Raw genomic sequence first — 16801 nt, 5'->3', positions numbered from 1 at the left:
AACCCTAATCGCCGATTAGCCCTAACCTATTTTATTTCCAGTTTAAAAGGGACACTGTAGCTTCGCTTAAAAAAAGGGACTGATCGCGATTTTGGGTTCCCTCAGTTCTTCCTCTCTGCACGGCGCGAGCACCCGCTTTTGCCCTGCAACCATGGCGCTGCTCAGCTTCTCCCTGTGCCACGGCGCCGACCGCCGACTGTCGGGTGTACTGGCCGAAGCCGGAGAAGCGACGAGAAGGAAGAAAACAGGGCAGCGCGGCGTCGCCCTTCTTCTTCCCATCGCGCAGCGTCGCCTTCTTCGTCGGAGATCGCAAGGAAACCCTAGACGCGTGAGAGGGAGCCAGACGCAGTGACGTGGGAGCGCAACCCTATCACGACAGTGCCATTCATAGCCTCCTAGACACCGACCTTTTCTTCGCGAGCTCCGTCGGCCGAAGTAGAATCTCGAGCGTCCGCTGGCCTCTGCCCTTCCCGAGTGGCGTCGTCGGCCAGGGGAACCCGTGCGCCGTTGCATCTTAGCGTGGGTGATCACCGCAATCAAGCGTTGTTTGTTCCTTGCATTCTCTGTTTTGTGTTGCTGACCAGAAGAAACAGAGAGCTCGGTCTCTCTGCTTTTGTGTTGCCGACCGAAAGGAAAGAACCAACGCTCTGTTTTGTGTTGCAAGAGAAGGAAGGTTGTCTAATTGTATTAGGTTTTTTTGTTGTCGGAATTCGCTGTTCGATGTCGAAAATTGTTTCCAACCATCGGATAGGTTTTCAGACCGTTGCCAATTAAATTCCGATCGTCAGACGACCATTTGTTAATTTTGCAGAAGCTTACGAAGTTTCTGAAGATTATTTCATCATCTACGGAAATGGTTTCTGATCATAATCGGAAAGGGTTTATGATTATTTGTCCTAAATTAGCGGTCACTGGTTGACCACCGTAAACTACATCGAGAATATGATTCTCGGTGATAGTTAGAAAGCTCCGGAAACAATCGCGACAAATGCTATTGTGTGTTTTCAGAATCTCTCGAATCGATCGTTATCGATCATCGGCTAGTACCGAGGACGATGACGTGACTCATCGCGTCCGAAGCCGTTTAGAAGAGAGCTTAGCGTGGATCACCAATAGAGGCGGGACTTCGATAGGGACCGCTCAATTGATGCCAACACCGCTCAACGTCATCAACGAGGTACACAATGAATATTTTATTATCATACAAAATTTTAATTTTCTGCCATGTCTTGTACGCTGTTTATTTCCTGCTATGCATGCGTGTGTGTTTGATAATTTTCTGTAATTATTGTTTTATTTTCGTTGCACAGGTTTGCGAAACGTGTAAACACGCACATTACACCGGGACGATCCCAACAACTTGAACCTTTCGTCATTATCAAAACTTAAGTTTGATCATTTGATGTTCTATGCATTAATACAAATAAGCTTTCGTTTACTATTTTAAAACATTGCTAGTAGTGCTCAAACAATTTAAAATTTTCAGAACACTATAGTGTTGGTCTTCGAAAACTAACACCATAGTGTGTGCGAACCATGAACATTGTGAGTGTTGTTGTTCTTCAAAAATCAGCACCACAACATTGTTGATATTTAAGTTGTGGTGTTGATTTTTAAAAATCAATATCAAAGTGATTTTTTATTTTTTTATTTTTTTATTATTTATTAATAAAATTAATTTTTGTTATTAATTTTATTTTAATCTTTTATAATTAGATATTAACAAATATAAAAAAATATTTTTTATCAGCATTTTTATATATATTTTTAATTTTTTATTAAAGTTTTAATGACATTTTTAAAAATAAAAATGAAAAAATAAATTATTTAAAATATTATCTATTAAAATTAAAATTAAAATTTAATTTAATTAAAAAAAAGAGAGAAGAGAGGAAAGAGAAAGTAAATGATGTTGCAGAGAGAAAAGAAAAAAGAAAAAAATAAGATATTATAAGAGGAGGTAAAATTGAAATTAGATGCATCTTTTAAAAATTTTGAAATCTTAATATGCTTTTTGAAAATTTCGAAACCTTAGTTGTGCCCAAATTTACCGTTACGAATGACACTGATGTAACTCATCAGGAATGACTGAGTTGGTTACGACGGAGCAGACTTGCAGAAGAGGATAAGGGTTCGAATCTCCGCGAAGCCGAGCAATACTCTCCTCCTTTGTGACCAACTGTAGTTTCTCGATTTACCTCCTCACAGAGGTCATGGGGCCGACCGTGTGAGGCCGTTGAAGTGACGGATTTCACTTTTTTGCAGAAGAGGAATGACATTCTCGAGATGATATCCGATAATCTACCTAACTATGGCTATATGAATTTCCTTGACAATTTTCTCTGCAGAACATCAGAAATGGTTCCTTTTGCAACTATTCGGTGTGTGCGTTTATCAAAGTTTTGCCTTTTTATCTCATCCTTTATCTGTGTTTAATATGTTTCTTAACTTGTTAGCATCAAACTAGCTACAAATGTGTCCTATCATCCTATTCTTAAATAAACCTTGCTTTACACAATGGATTACTTCTTGTTTTGTTTTGGTCCTTTCCTTACAAATAGTAGGAAATTTCCTAATAATTATTGAAGCGAAATCACTTTACCAAAGACGGTCACCAGTTCAACTTATGTTTCAAATTTCAACTTAACTGTGTCACAATATGTTAAGGTCCTTTTCCTGAACATTGTTGCAATTCCTTTTCGGTTAAGTTTATATCTTAAAAGTGTTAGTGTGTGCACTTATGTGCCAAGACACTTTTATGTATTTGTGGATAATTATTTTATAAAGACGAGTATTTATCGTTAATCGTTTACTTTTCTGTACGTATGTGATTAATGATAAAGTCCCACAGATTAATCGGGATATTAATTTGTAAACCGTCCTTGATCGGATAAATATCTAGAGGGGGCATAGATATCTAGATCAACGCTGAGTATGACTAGGTCGAGATAGACCGAGGGATGGATATCCAAGTTGTACTTGGGGGTGCCTCAAGTTTAGAGGTACACTGGACACGACCCGCTTAAGAGGAGATCACATATTAAGCATCATTGGTCTTTCCTCTTATGAACGAGTGTAACTGATCTTTTGACTTGAGATCTTCATGTATTCTATGCGTGGAGTTATGTACTTTGATACCGTTAAAAGTAGTCTTTAATCGGATTATGATTCATACGGTTATTGGGTATATGACAAAGCGTAGAGAGAATAGTGTTGAGTCAATAAAGGATTCATCGCTCTCTTGGATTAGAGAGTTAACATCTTGGCCGCTTGATAGAGATATTAGTGACTCAAAATCCATGGCCATGGTGGAATAGTTTATCATTCAAGAGGAGTCTATTATATCTTGGAAATCAAGTAGAACAATTAATTGGTGATGATGCATAGTGCACTAAATTAATTGGGATGTAGTCTAGATGAAGAGATTGAATTACACAGTAATTGGTTCATAGTGGTTTTAGTTTGATACTAATATTTTATCACGTTGGGTGGCTAAAAATTGTTGCTAGACGGTTACCTTAGTCTGTGTATGAATTTGCACTGCCTTCGTGTATAAAACCTAGAGGGTCGCACGCATAGCACATAGACATGAACAATATGTATATATATATATATATATATATATATATATATATATATAATTGATTATTTTAGTGGATACTAAAATCAATCAATTTATTATTTCAGAATAAGAATTAATTAAATTATTAATTAATTCTGAAATATTGGAAGTTAGAATGGATCAAGATCAAATATGGTTTTATTTGATCTAAAGAAAAAAGAAAATTTAAATCATGATATTCTTAGAGATTAATGAAGAGAATTATTAAAATAGAAAAAAATTCTATTTTTTCTTTCTTGTTACGTTAATGAAGAAGACTTTTCATTTTCATTTTTATTTTTCTTTCATTAACAAAGACTCTTTAATAAATGAAGACTTTTCATTTCTTACATTCATGAAGACTTTTATTAACTCTAAGTTAATGGAGACTCTTGAATTTCTTTATAATTAAGAGATGGAGACTCTTCATCTTTCTCTTAGAGACTATAAATAGCCACCCTTGCAAGAGAAGAAAGTAAGCTCCAAAGCTCCATTGGAGTAGTAGAAAGATAGAGCTCTCTCTTTCTCTCCACTCCTTTTTCTTCCATTAGAAGAGATCCATAGTGCTTCCAAGAGAGTTTTGCAGATCCAAGAGGCTAGCACCTAGAGGATCGTGTCTAGTTCATGTTCTAGTGCGCGTGGATACCGCTAGAGGAGTCACACTTGGGGCTCTCAATTGTTTGTGTTATCCTTCACAATCGACAAGAAGTAAGAGGTATATTCTTTATTACATGTCATTTTATTTAAAACTATATGTACCACGAGATCCATGTGATTTAATCTACATATTCCGCTGCGCTCTTGATTCCAACAAAAAGATGATGGTCCTTTTCTACTACAGAACATGGAAGTTGACTGACTAAGCACAGTCAGGATCTTAACCGTGTGAAATTAAGAACATTGTCTCTTGACTTAGACTAGTCAAAGTTGGGATTCTGACACCACACACCATTGTGAACCCGGAGACTTATACTCTCCAAGTCAATGAAGGGGTCTCTAATGACACCAAAAAGCAGTTATTACAGAATAAACACATACAATAATAGTCCTCCAAATTTTTAAGGCTTCTGTCTCTATAAGTAGGACTACTCGATTACACGAAAGGCCTCAGCAGCCCACTGAAAATCAAAGGCAGCTAAAATATAATGGCTTCCGCCCTCAAGCTTCTCTTTGCTGTGTTAGTGCTTCATATCTTTGCCGAGATCGTCGCGAGTCAGCCATGCGACCTCAGCAGCATTCAGGTGCAGCAGACCAACACAGGGGCCAAGGTCGGGTACGATCCAGTGCTTGAGGTGGAGGTGAAGAACTTGTGCCGCTGCAGCGTCGCGAGCGTGTTCCTGCGATCGGAGGGCTTCGCGAGCTCCAAGCTAGTCGACCCCAAGCTGTTTCGGCGCGCTGGGAACGACTACCTCGTCAACGACGGGAAGAGCATCCAAAGCTCACTCTCTGTCAAGTTCAGCTACGCATGGGACAGGGCCTTCAAGATGTCTGCTGAAAGCTTCCAAATCCAAGAGGATTGCAAATGAAGAGGCAGCAGAGGATGACTCTATACTGTAAGAGAATAATATATAGTGAGCATCTCTATGGATTAACTTTAGTTATCTCTCACTGTTACGTTGTTGCAGAGCTTTCGGCAAACTGTCTCCTATGATCAATAATTTGATGAATTAGTTAAAAATTTGTTCACGGAATATATTGTTTTTGTTTCCCTTTTGACAAAAATGGATGTTTGTGATAGATTGGTGAAATCAATGTTTATGAAAGATAAAAAGGTTGAGAGAATTTATTAGTCGATTGAAAGTATGAGTGGTTCGGATATTAAATAATAAAATTAGTTTGGATCAAATCGAAATTCATTTGGTTAGTGAACCAAGCGAACCAAAACTAATTCGATTTGCTACAGTAAACCCTAAATTTGGATTTGGCTTAATTCGGTTCGCATGCGGTTTGGTTCAGCTAAATCCCACAACCCCAGTTTTAAATCCACTATAACTTCTCAAAATCGTGTAATCGCGATCCCCCCCTCGCCGCTCGCCTACTATTCCGCGCGACCCGCGACATTGACGCCCACGTCTCTCGCAGCAGCCAAGTCTAGCGGAACCGACAGATGCCGTCGCTCACGCCCACGTCCATCGGCTAGGAAATCACCCCTCACGCGCCTTAAAAGAGGGCAGGCCGCCGCCACCTTCCTTGTCCTGCCACGACCGCGTTGCGCCTCCCCCCCTTGCGACCGCCCCTACACGACCGCCGCTGCATGGAGAAGACTCCCAACGCCATCGCCCTACCACCGCCGACCTTCGCGATTCCTCCAGTCACCGTCGTTCGCCCTCCCTGAAGCAGAGCAGCCCGTCGCTAACCAGAGCTTGATTTCTAGGGCTTCTGAATTAGGTAAGTCTTGAATCTAGTTAGGTTATTCCTTGATCGTGATCGAATTGGGTTTTGGATGTTGAAGTTTTGCAAGCCGTAGGGTGTTGGTGGTTCGGTTGGATGGGGATCGGGTTTTTCTGATTAGATCGATTTTGGATGTGGCATGATTTCAATTTTGTTGAGTGGTTGTGTTCTGGTTGTATGGTTGTGTTTTGTTTATAATTGATAGAGGTGGCTGTTGGGTTGATGAATTAAGCCGAGGGTTAGAGCTTTGTTAGGATGAATTCCTGTTAGGTTTTGATTTTTGTTGGATTCAGGGTTCTGTTGGATTTTTGTTGGATCGGTTGATGTGAGGATTGATCAGATTTCATGGTTGGGTGCTTGATTTTGTTAGGGTTTCACGGTTGGTCTTGCTATGGGATCCAGGTGAGGGAATGTGATTAAGTGTGGAATAGGGTTAACTTGAGTTTAAATTAACTTGGGTTAATTGGATTAGGTTGTGATTAGGTTGTAGTTGTGTTAATTTGATTTAATTGGGTCTAAACCTCTGAATTTGTTGGATTGACTTATGTTGATCATAGTTGATCTGGTTTAGGCTAACTCGAGTTAATGGGAGTTTAATTGGGTTAATTTAACCTTAGAATTTGTTAGGATTTTCTTTGATAGAAATTAATATAATATTGTATTTAGTGATGTTGTATTTTATAATTTGCAGGACCGTGATTTGTGGATCCTGTTCTTATTTTAACGTATGTCTTACTAGGTGGGTACTCCTATACTTGATCAATACAGGTCTTTTTGTAGTGCATGACTTAGTATAAATCTGTCATTAATTATCCTGTTGCTATCCTTATTACATTTGTTGCTTGATACTTACTGTTGACCTTGATATGATCTAATTATCATCAATACAGTCTCCTTAATTGTTGTTAATTCTGTAATAATTTGATTAGATTGATGTTGAGTATGTCTTGGTAGATGTAGTCGTTACTTGTTGAATTGATCATCATAGCATCATAACATATTGTTGTTGTTGGCTTATACTAGACCATTCTTGATAATGGTACAGAGTAAGAGTATTTTAACACTATGTGGATGCGACCAGGACTAGCTAGACAGCTCTCGTGAGATATCCTGCCCACTCCCCACTTGATTGGTAGTGGTTTGTTGTTGGAGCGTGTGCAGTTGTCCTGTCGTGTGCCCTAGTTCATTGTGTGGTGCTCCGGCTGTGATGCTCGTCATGGAGGTGTTTAGGCGTACTTTGGGTTTCAAGGTTTTCTAACTCTGATACCACTTATGGAAAGAAAGGATGATGAGGTAGGAGGTGTAGAGAGAAAGGAGAGAACAAACTATACTTTAAGTTGCAATTGAAACTCACAAATTAAAATTCTCTATCATTAGAAGCACTCTCATGGGGTATTTATGCTAATTTAATATTGGTTGAAGAAGTTTACTAAAATACTCAATAGTAGTTCAAGAGACCAACTTTAAAATTCTTTATTATCCTTGAAATTGATGACATTTATTATTTTGTCAACTTGTCTTGCATATTGCATTTGTTTTCATATTGTATTTATCTTCATGTAGTGTTCTTTAGAATTATGCAATAATTATCTTTGGACTGTAATACTTTGGATAACGTTTGATGTCAATTGCAACCAATTTCATCTGTAGTACTTTGGATAACGTTTGACAGGACCATCACGGCACTTTCACGATAGCAAATCCAGCCTGTTTTGGGAATCTTTGATTAAATATGTCGGCCACATTAGTTACCTGAGCAGCCAGTGAGTTTTTTGGGGGTTAAATTAACGTTTTCTCCGTGAAAGGCAGGTAGTTATCTTTTTGTCCTATAAAATGGGGGAGATGTTTCCAACAGATAAACTTAAAAGTGCAATCATGACGGAGCATTTGCTCTTCCCTAGCGTCTCGCTGCCCTGTCTTCTCTCGCTTCTCCTCCTCCTCCTCCTCTTGTTCCCCATTCTCCTTCTACTGTTGCGTCGACCACCGTCCGACCGTCTCCCTTCACCATGGAGGCTTCCTATCATCGGCGATCTACACCGGCTCGGCTCGCTACCCCACCGGTCGCTGCGAGCTCTGTCCCGAAAGCACGGCCCCCTGATGCTCCTCCACTTTGGGAGCGTCCCCACACTGGTCGTTTCCTCCGCTGCCTCTGCGGAGGAGATCATGAGGACCCAAGACCTCGCCTTCGCCACCCGCCCTGACCTCAGCATCTGCCGCAGGCTGCTCTATGGCAGCGACATCACCTTCGCAAAGTTTGGTGATTACTGGAGGCAGTTGCGTCGCGTCACAGCCGTCCACCTACTCAGCCACCGTCGGATCAACTCCTACCGACGAATTCGGGAGGAGGAGGCGTCCCTCCTCGTGGACCGTGTCGCCGCGGTCGCCCCCTCGGGCTCCGTCGACATAAGCGATTTGATCGTCACCTTCACGAGAAACATAACTTGTAGAGTGGCGTTCGGAAAGAAGTACACCGATGAGGAGGGCGGCACCGACGCGAGTAGATTCCGCGTGTTGCTGTCGGAGTGGATGGCACTGCTGGGGTCGTTCCTGATGCGCGACTACATTCCTGCACTGCGTTTTGTGGATTGCCTCAGTGGATTGGATGAGCGGGTGAGGAAAAACGCCCTCGATCTCGACGTGTTCGTGGAGGAAGTCCTCAGCGCGCACGAGAAGAAGCAAGAGAGGAACGATGACAACATGGACTTTGTTGACATCTTGCTCTCTTTGGATAGCTCCGAAGGCGTCGTTCTCAGGAGGGACAGCATAAAGGCCGTCATTTTGGTAGCTCTTGTTTGGATATATACTTATTGAGTTCTTGTGTGCTTAGCTAGCTATTGTTTTGCTGCAATCCAGGACGTGTTTGGTGGAGGGATAGATACAACATTTGCAACACTCGAGTGGGCGATGGCAGAGCTTATCAGGCAACCGACAAAGATGGAGAGAGCACAACAAGAGGTTAGAAGAATTGCTGGATCGAAAAGTGAAATTCGAGAGGAGATGCTTCAAGAGATGTTGTACTTGAAGGCAGTGATCAAGGAGACCCTCCGATTGCACCCGGCGGTTCCACTTTTGGTTCCTCGAGAGGCTATGCAAGAGACTAGAGTGCATGGTTATCTCATTCCCAAAGGCACGAGAGTATTAATCAATGCTTGGGCAATTGGAAGGGATCCAAGATCATGGGAGAAGCCGGAGGAGTTTTGGCCTGAGAGATTCTTGGACGATGCTAGTGTTGACTTCAGGGGACAAAACTTCCAATTCATACCTTTTGGAGCAGGCCGCAGAGGTTGCCCGGGAATGGATTTCGCTTTCCCTGTCTTGGAGCTTGCTCTCGCTAACCTACTTTACCATTTTGATTGGGCGCTGCCACAAGGAATGAGCGCGGAGGAAATGGATACGAGCGAATTCTACGGAATCGTAGCGCGGAAGAAGTCGAGTTTAATACTTGCGTCGAGAACTACAACCATTACGTAAGGTATATCCTGTCCAAGATGGTCATTATATAGCTGCATGCTTCAATTATTCAGAAATTGGTATGATGAACATTTTATCTGAACTTGAACAATGAAGCTACTGTACTTCTGTTGTCGTAGCAAATATCATGATCATGTAGAGCAAACAACATAAAATGAATATATCATTAAAGTAAACATGTTGTACATTGTTAACAAATAACAAGAACTCTACTTTGAATGTTACCTATAATATTTCTACTCATAACTAACTAGAAAAATAACTCTAATAAACTAGATAGACAATTATTACTCCCACTAGTACAAACACTAGCGCAGTAATAATCCAAACATGTCATATCTTTCTAGGATGAACTGAAACATCTTCAGCTAGGATGCTATCTAGATGATGCCAGGACACAGAATCTTGTAACAAACCCAAATATCCCACAGAAACGTCCTCTTAAGGGTCTTCTTTTGGATCTTCCTTTGGATCTTCTTCACAATCTGCATAGTGAAGCAACTCTGTGCATAACTGGGTATATGAAATGCGCCCCTCATAGTGCCCCCATATCTGATGTGCTACATCACGCAGGTTTTCAGGCAATGAACGAACCAAAGTCCAAATCTTGTAGTTGTCCAGAATCAAAAAATCCTGCATCTCTAGGCACCAAAATAGTCTGTCCAATCTCTCCATGTATCCACTGACTCTATAAGCTGAGTCATATTTTATCTCCTATATAGCTTCTCTCAGTTTATTACGCATCACATCACAATGAGTCATAGTAGTAATCATCCGTGCCATCTGAAAAATTGAAATTAATGAAGTCAGTACAAAAATGACAAACTAACATATATACCAACTTAATTCAATTTATACAGGCATAGAACTAACACAATAAATCAAGAAAAATAAATCTTCTTGATTTGTAGGGGCTTTGTCAACTGATCCTTTGACTAGTCAATCGACACCTCGAAGACTCAACATGGCAGTATTCTATGAGAACTAAAATACCACGTCATTAGCTCCAAGCACCCCAGACACCTGAGCACCATGCATGATATTTACTTTTCTCATCATCTCCAGCCATGTTGATTAAGCCTATTATTGAGTTGTTTCTCGAGTATAAGTTGTTTAAACAACTTCTCACAATTATGAGTATGGTTGACCAATGTCAACTCTAGCAAGTCATGATCCGGTTGAACCAAATCAGAGTTGTGTCAACCAAGTATAATTTATATTTGGTTGTGTCTACTCTAGTGTTGTTATCGTGCCAGATTACTTGACATTTCACTTGTTTGGGCCAATTGGGCACATAGCTTTCATTGAAATCCAATTATACTTAAACCTTTTCCCAAATTAATTTGGATTGACCAATTGAAGCCTAAGTCCAATTATATCAAATTAGGTCTCTCTAATTGAAAGCACATAATTGGCCCAATTAAAAATCTGACCCAATTAGATTAATTGGTCTTCTAATGAAATCCAATTAATTCATGAACAACCCAATTAATTTGATCACTGCCCAATTAATTGGTCACTGAACAATTACCAAGAATCTGGAAGCCCAATTAATTCTCATGAAACAACCCAATTAAATGGGTTTAATTGGGCATAATTGAACATCCCAATTAATTTGATCAATATGTAAATAAAACTAATTTAATTACACGTGATGGTTGGGGTTTAGTGGTTAGCATTTCAATTGTGGCTGTGGAGACCTAGGTTTGATACCCAACAGCCACACATGTAGTCTTTTTTTACTTTTTCAAAAAATTGAAATCACGTGATTTCATTTCTTCCCCAACCGTGCCCTAAAAAACACGTTGCCACCCTAAACACGACCGCCTTTTACATTTCCACGCTTCGCCTCCGATGGTGAACGAAGCATATGCGGCGGCGGTGGCAGCAACCTCCGCGCGGGCGAACGGGCGACCGTCATAGCGGAAGATCCGTCGAACTCGCCGGCTTCCCTCTTCTGTCACTCAAATTGCGCCCCTCACCGGCACCAGCCTGCGTCAGGCTTGCCGGTGCTAGCCTGCGCCAGCCTCACTGACGCTAGAGCTTGCGCCACAGAACTTCCAGACACGACGCTGGCTCGCTGGTAGCGGCAGCGCACAGTGCACTGTTCTCGTGTCGTCGGCCAAAACAACGACATCGCGCTAAATTAGAGAATAATGCGATTTCTCTATTTTGTTCTTATTAAATTTGGACGTCGTGGGTTGGAAGGAAACTCAACAGGTAAAATAAATTATTGCTCTGATACCAATGTAAATCTTTACCTATTGTTGCGTGGGAAGAAACTCAAGAAAATCCTGATACTTAGAATTGCTTGTGTCGGAAGAGCAATCACCGAAGGAAAGCCCCTCAGGTTTCCACAAACCAAATCCTGCTTTGGTGTTCACGGATGTTCTCCTGCAGCGTGAAAATCCTGGTATACCTCTGTTCTCTCTGATGCTTGGCCTCTCTGCTTAACTTGGGCGCTCAATTATTAGAGCTTTCCTCTCCCTTTTAATAGGGAGAGGAAGCATCGCTCACGAAGTGCACGTCGTGTACTCCGTGAATAGTTACCAAAACCGCCAACAACTTTCGTTTTTATTAAATGACATACTTAATTCCCAAAATACCTTTCGTGCCTATTTTAGCCCTAAATTAAAATAAAAAATAATTTTCCTTATTTAAACTAAACAAATCTGAACCATTCAAGGAAAGATAAATAAATATTTAAATATATTAATGTGGTAAAATGTCGTGGACTCATGCGGCCACACGATTGACCCCACGATCCTACGTAGAGAAAGTTTAAGTTGGTCGCTACGTGGGAGAATAATTCCCTTAAATATATCATTAATGACTTTTATACAAAAGAAATTAATGATCCTAAAGAACTTATTTTTTTAAAAAAAAAATTACACCATGATGGTCCCTAAATTTATCTATATTTTCATTTTTAATTTTAAAGTTTTAATAAAAATTGAAAACATATATAAAAGAAGGTTAATGAAAATTAAGAAATCTTTAAAAAATATTTTATTTTTCTAATTTTTAATATCTAATTATAAGAAAACAACCGAAAATGATCATTTTAGCAAGCACTTTCATTCAAAAAGCCTTTGACGATTTTAAAAATAGAAAATTTATGTTAAATTTATATTATTTACTTCAAGATGACTTCCTTAATTTATTTATATATTTTTTAAATTTTTTGAGATTTTTAAGTTCATCGAGAGTTTTGTCCAAGGTAGTGGTGCTTTAGTTTTTTATTTTTATTTTTTAGTTTTGTTTCATTTTCTCATTTTTTTTCTTTTATAATCAGCTATTAAAAAGATAAATTATTAAAAAATAAAAATTACTTTTTATTTCTTTTATTAATAAAATTAAAAAAAATAAAAAATGTAGATAAATGTAGAGGACCAATATTAGTGTAATGATATAATTTAAGATAAATTTTAGTTTTTTTTATCACCAATGAATTAATTTTGATTGTTGAAAGATTTAAATACGGAATTTTTTTAACTTTAATTCTAAGCTAAAATAGGTACAAAAGATATTTTGGAAATTCTGTAAGTACTTTGATAGGATACATCTTTTAAAAAATTTAATTTAGAAAAGTAAGCGCGTACAATTAAGATATCTTTTAATATAAAATAATATCTTAATTTAGTAACAACGTTGGATCCAGATAATGGTAATTATTTTCAACTCGTCGAAGAAACACTATAAATTGACTTCCTCTAACAATTTCCACTCAAGCTCCAGTGAACCATAACAAAGATGGTTGCCAGAATCTCACAGTGGCTCGACAACATCCCACGTGGGATCGCAAGCAAGCTCAATTTCGACGGTGACACCATTTCCCGATTCGCCGCCGACTTCGGCAGCATCAACCACTCTGCGCCTCCGACGGCCGTTTTCCGCCCCTCGTCGGCAGAGGACATCGCGGCTCTTCTCCGCTTTGCCTACGACTCTGACTCGCCGTTCCCCGTGGCTGCCCGGGGCATCGGAGCCTCCACCCGTGGGCAGGCCTTCGCGCCCGGCGGCGTGGTCATCGACATGGCGGCGCTCCGCGTCGGAGGGCGGAGGATCAGCGTGTCGGTGGATGGGATGTACGTCGACGCCGGAGGCGAGCAGATGTGGATCGACGTGCTGGAGGAGACATTGCGGCACGGGCTGTCGCTGCGATCATGTGTGGACTTCTTATACTTGTCGGTCGGAGGCACGCTGTCGAACGCCGGTACTGGCGGCACGGTTTTCCGTCACGGGCCGCATGTTTCTAGCGTCCTCGAGTTGGACGTCATAACCGGTACAATAATTAACTCAAACCCCTTAATTTGTCGACGATCGATCACCAAATAGTTGAGATATATATATATATATATACACTTATATTACAGGAAAAGGAGAGATGATAACTTGCTCCCCGGAGTTGCACTCGGACTTGTTCTACGGAGTCCTCGGCGGTCTCGGCCAGTTGGGCGTCATCACCCGAGCCCGGATCGGCCTCTGCTCAGCGCCGACGAGGGTTCGGTGGCTGAGGCTATTCTACACCGACTTTGACAGCTTCACGAGGGACCAAGAATTCCTGATCTCGTTGCCACACCCCGCCGGTTTCGACTACATCGAGGGGCAGGTCCTCCCGAATCACCAGCAAGTCGACGACCCTACCTTCTACACGAACGAAGACACCGAGAGAATCAACCAGCTCGCTGCCGAATGCGACAGAATGTACTTCTTGGAAGCAGCCGTGTTCTTCGACTCCACCTCTGAGGCAGATCAGGTAAATTAAATATTTATATATATCTCGCTGCTAAACCCTAGCTAAACGGATTTAGCACCTGACGCACACGTGCAAACGGGTTGTGTTACTGATCTCAGAAAGTTGAAGGCTTGCTGACGCAGCTAAACTTCAACCCTGGCTTTGCCATCAGCAAAGACGTGAGCCATCTGGAGTTCCTGAATAGAGTCCACATCGAGATAACACATAAACAAATTAGCTTCATGACTGGCGACTCCAATGACACATGCTTCCATCCATGGCTCCATCTCTTGGTGCCCAGGTCGAGAATCCGTGACATCTACAATGGGGTCTTCAAAGGGATCCTTCAAAACATTAATCCCAAGGGCCTCATGTTATTCTACCCCATGAACAAGAATAGGTATATATATATATATATATGTATATATTCGACCCCATCTGATCAGTAATTGCACACTGAATAGGTATATATATACAGGTGGAACGATGCCATGACTGCTGTAGTTCCTGATGATGAGGAGGTCTTTTACACTGTGGAGTTTCTTTGGACTGCTGCCACCGTGGAGGAGTGGAAGAACTTTGAAGCCCGTAACAATGAAATATTAGAGTTCTGCGATCGACAAGCGATCAAATTCAAGAAGTATTTGCCTCATTATACGACGCAAGCCGATTGGGAAAGACACTTCGGATTAGCTAAGTGGGAAAAGTTTGTCCAGTTGAAGCAGAAATATGACCCAAAGGCAGTGTTGTCGCCGGGGCAACAGATATTCAGTGTAATTGAACATCAAGCTAAGCCCGCAAGCATGCATGCGTAGGCAAATCAGGCAGGTCGTCGTCTAGTTGAATAAATTTGATGTTCAAATTTGATAAAATTCGTTTAATAATAAAAGAATAAATAAAATAAATCATTTATGTTCGTTTTTCTTACGAATACTTTATAAATAAATTTATTTATTAATTCAACTAAAATTTAATTATTTATATATATATATATATAATTTTTTTATTAAAATATATAAATTTTTATAATCTAAAATTATTCATAATAAATTTGAAATAAAAAAATTTAGTTTGATAAGAACAACCTCGATAAATAAATAAATATTTCGAATAATGAAATGTCTATCTAAGGGTATTAAAATAGATTTGAAACCAATACCTAATGTCATTACTATAGATAATTTTGCAATTGACGTGTATAAGTTCTATAATAAGTGCTATAATTTATCAAACAGTATATTTATTTTTCATTCAACCTACTTCGTTGAACCCTTTACCACTCAAACCTTTAGTTCATTGGAAGTAATCCAATTGACTATAAGTGATCCTACACTTAGATATGATTCCAATTAATTGGTCGGTGATACGATGAGCATCCAGTGGTCTTACCTGGTGGTAAAAGTCCCGGTTAGGTCAAGAATAGATATGATGTGGCAAAGCAAGGTCAAGGGTCTAGTCCTTGTTGACCGATAGACCCGACCAGCCCAACCCTTGTTAACTTGATCCGGTCTTTAAATTCTGGCTCTTAGTGGCTCAGTCATGCTAGACCCCCCTCTCAGCTCAGCAACCCTACTTTTCAGGGGCCCAGCTCTTTCATTGGTTCAGCAGCCTTGCTTCTCCAGAGCTCAGCCCCCCCTCTCATTTCAGCAGCCCTGCTCCTCAGGGGACCCAACTCTCCCATTGGCTCAGCAACCCTGCTTCTCCAGGGCTCAGCCCCGCACTCAGCTCAGCAGCCCTACTCCTCAGGGGCTCAGCCCCTACCAGCTTGGTAAAATTGCCCCTCAGTGGCTCGATCACTCTGTCACTCAACGGCTCAGCATTGGGTCCCCTTTTGTTAGCTCAGGCATGATAGACCACTCTGTCAGCTCGTTAGCCTCACCCCTCCAGGGCTTGGTTACCCTATCGGCCCCGGATTACCTTAGGTCCCTTTACTGGCGGATATGATCTCTGCAGTGCTACACGACAATAACACGTGCGACTCGGGCCAGAAAGGCAAGGACGATTACTAGGTTGTCAGACTTGGTTTCCTAGATCCTCTCTTGCTTCTCCTCACTGCAAAAAAGTGAGAATAATCCGCATGGTTAAAACAGAAGGTGGTTACGAGGTGACAGACCTGGTCCCCTAGATGCCATCTCATATGCGCATCTGTCAGTAATATGCAAGATTGGTCTGCTTAATGCACGACATCTGCTCACCTCGGGTCAGATACACGACCCCCCCTCATGTGAGTATATAAACTCCCCTTCAGGTATGAAGAAGCTCTTTGGACTCTGATAATTTCCATTATTCCTTCTCTTTGTGAGGTGTTTACTAACTTGAGCGTCGGAGTGACCTGCCGGGAATTCTCGACCTCGCTAATCCGCTTGTTCAGTCCTCAATCGTAGGTTTCAGTGCTCCAGGAAATGGTGACGGTTGAGGTGGTATAATCTTGACTGATGTCTTGACCGTCAACGGTATCTAATTGGAACAAATTGGCACCGTCTGTGGGAAACATCTGAACTAGACACCAAGATGGTTAACACCAGACGCACCACTGACAATCGTGAGCCCGCTGAAGAACAGAACCCGGAAGAGCTTATCACGATATCACGGGTGGGCCTTCA

The 16801-nt window shown here is 40.9% G+C and overlaps 3 protein-coding genes across 3 annotated transcripts; all 3 read left to right on the top strand.

The window, feature by feature from the left end:
• Nucleotides 1-4746: 4746 nt before the first annotated feature.
• On the top strand, nt 4747-5127 carry LOC141834329 (TPD1 protein homolog 1-like). Its single transcript, XM_074721704.1, has one exon. It carries the CDS (start codon nt 4747-4749, stop codon nt 5125-5127), a length of 381 nt encoding a protein of 126 aa, XP_074577805.1.
• Nucleotides 5128-8072: 2945 nt separating this feature from the next.
• Nucleotides 8073-9463, top strand: LOC141835032 (cytochrome P450 71A1-like). The gene is made up of 2 exons (XM_074722453.1): nt 8073-8773; nt 8846-9463. The coding sequence occupies exons 1-2, from the start codon at nt 8090-8092 to the stop codon at nt 9461-9463; spliced, it is 1302 nt and encodes a 433-aa protein (XP_074578554.1). The 5' UTR covers nt 8073-8089.
• Nucleotides 9464-13216: 3753 nt separating this feature from the next.
• Nucleotides 13217-15013, top strand: LOC141835030 (cytokinin dehydrogenase 6-like). Its single transcript, XM_074722452.1, has 4 exons — nt 13217-13745; nt 13837-14219; nt 14318-14598; nt 14677-15013. The coding sequence occupies exons 1-4, from the start codon at nt 13217-13219 to the stop codon at nt 15011-15013; spliced, it is 1530 nt and encodes a 509-aa protein (XP_074578553.1).
• The last annotated feature ends 1788 nt before the right edge of the window (nt 15014-16801 follow it).

This window comes from Curcuma longa, chromosome 9, assembly GCF_044706935.1.
Source record: "Curcuma longa cultivar G26 ecotype Majalengka, Jawa Barat chromosome 9, ITB_CL_G26_1.1, whole genome shotgun sequence".
Taxonomy (NCBI): Eukaryota; Viridiplantae; Streptophyta; class Magnoliopsida; order Zingiberales; family Zingiberaceae; genus Curcuma; species Curcuma longa.
Note: the sequence above shows the minus strand (reverse complement) of the source record. Positions and strands in the feature narration are given on the sequence as shown.

Bases quoted from the DNA above. Each gene is read 5' to 3' on its own strand.
- LOC141834329 (XM_074721704.1), top strand. From the start codon at position 4,747: ATGGCTTCCGCCCTCAAGCTTCTCTTTGCTGTGTTAGTGCTTCATATC.
- LOC141835032 (XM_074722453.1), top strand. From the start codon at position 8,090: ATGCTCCTCCACTTTGGGAGCGTCCCCACACTGGTCGTTTCCTCCGCT. The intron at 8,774-8,845 runs GTAGCTCTTGTT...GCTGCAATCCAG, and splicing joins GCATAAAGGCCGTCATTTTG to GACGTGTTTGGTGGAGGGAT.
- LOC141835030 (XM_074722452.1), top strand. From the start codon at position 13,217: ATGGTTGCCAGAATCTCACAGTGGCTCGACAACATCCCACGTGGGATC. The intron at 14,220-14,317 runs GTAAATTAAATA...TACTGATCTCAG, and splicing joins CCACCTCTGAGGCAGATCAG to AAAGTTGAAGGCTTGCTGAC. The intron at 14,599-14,676 runs GTATATATATAT...ATATATATACAG, and splicing joins TACCCCATGAACAAGAATAG to GTGGAACGATGCCATGACTG.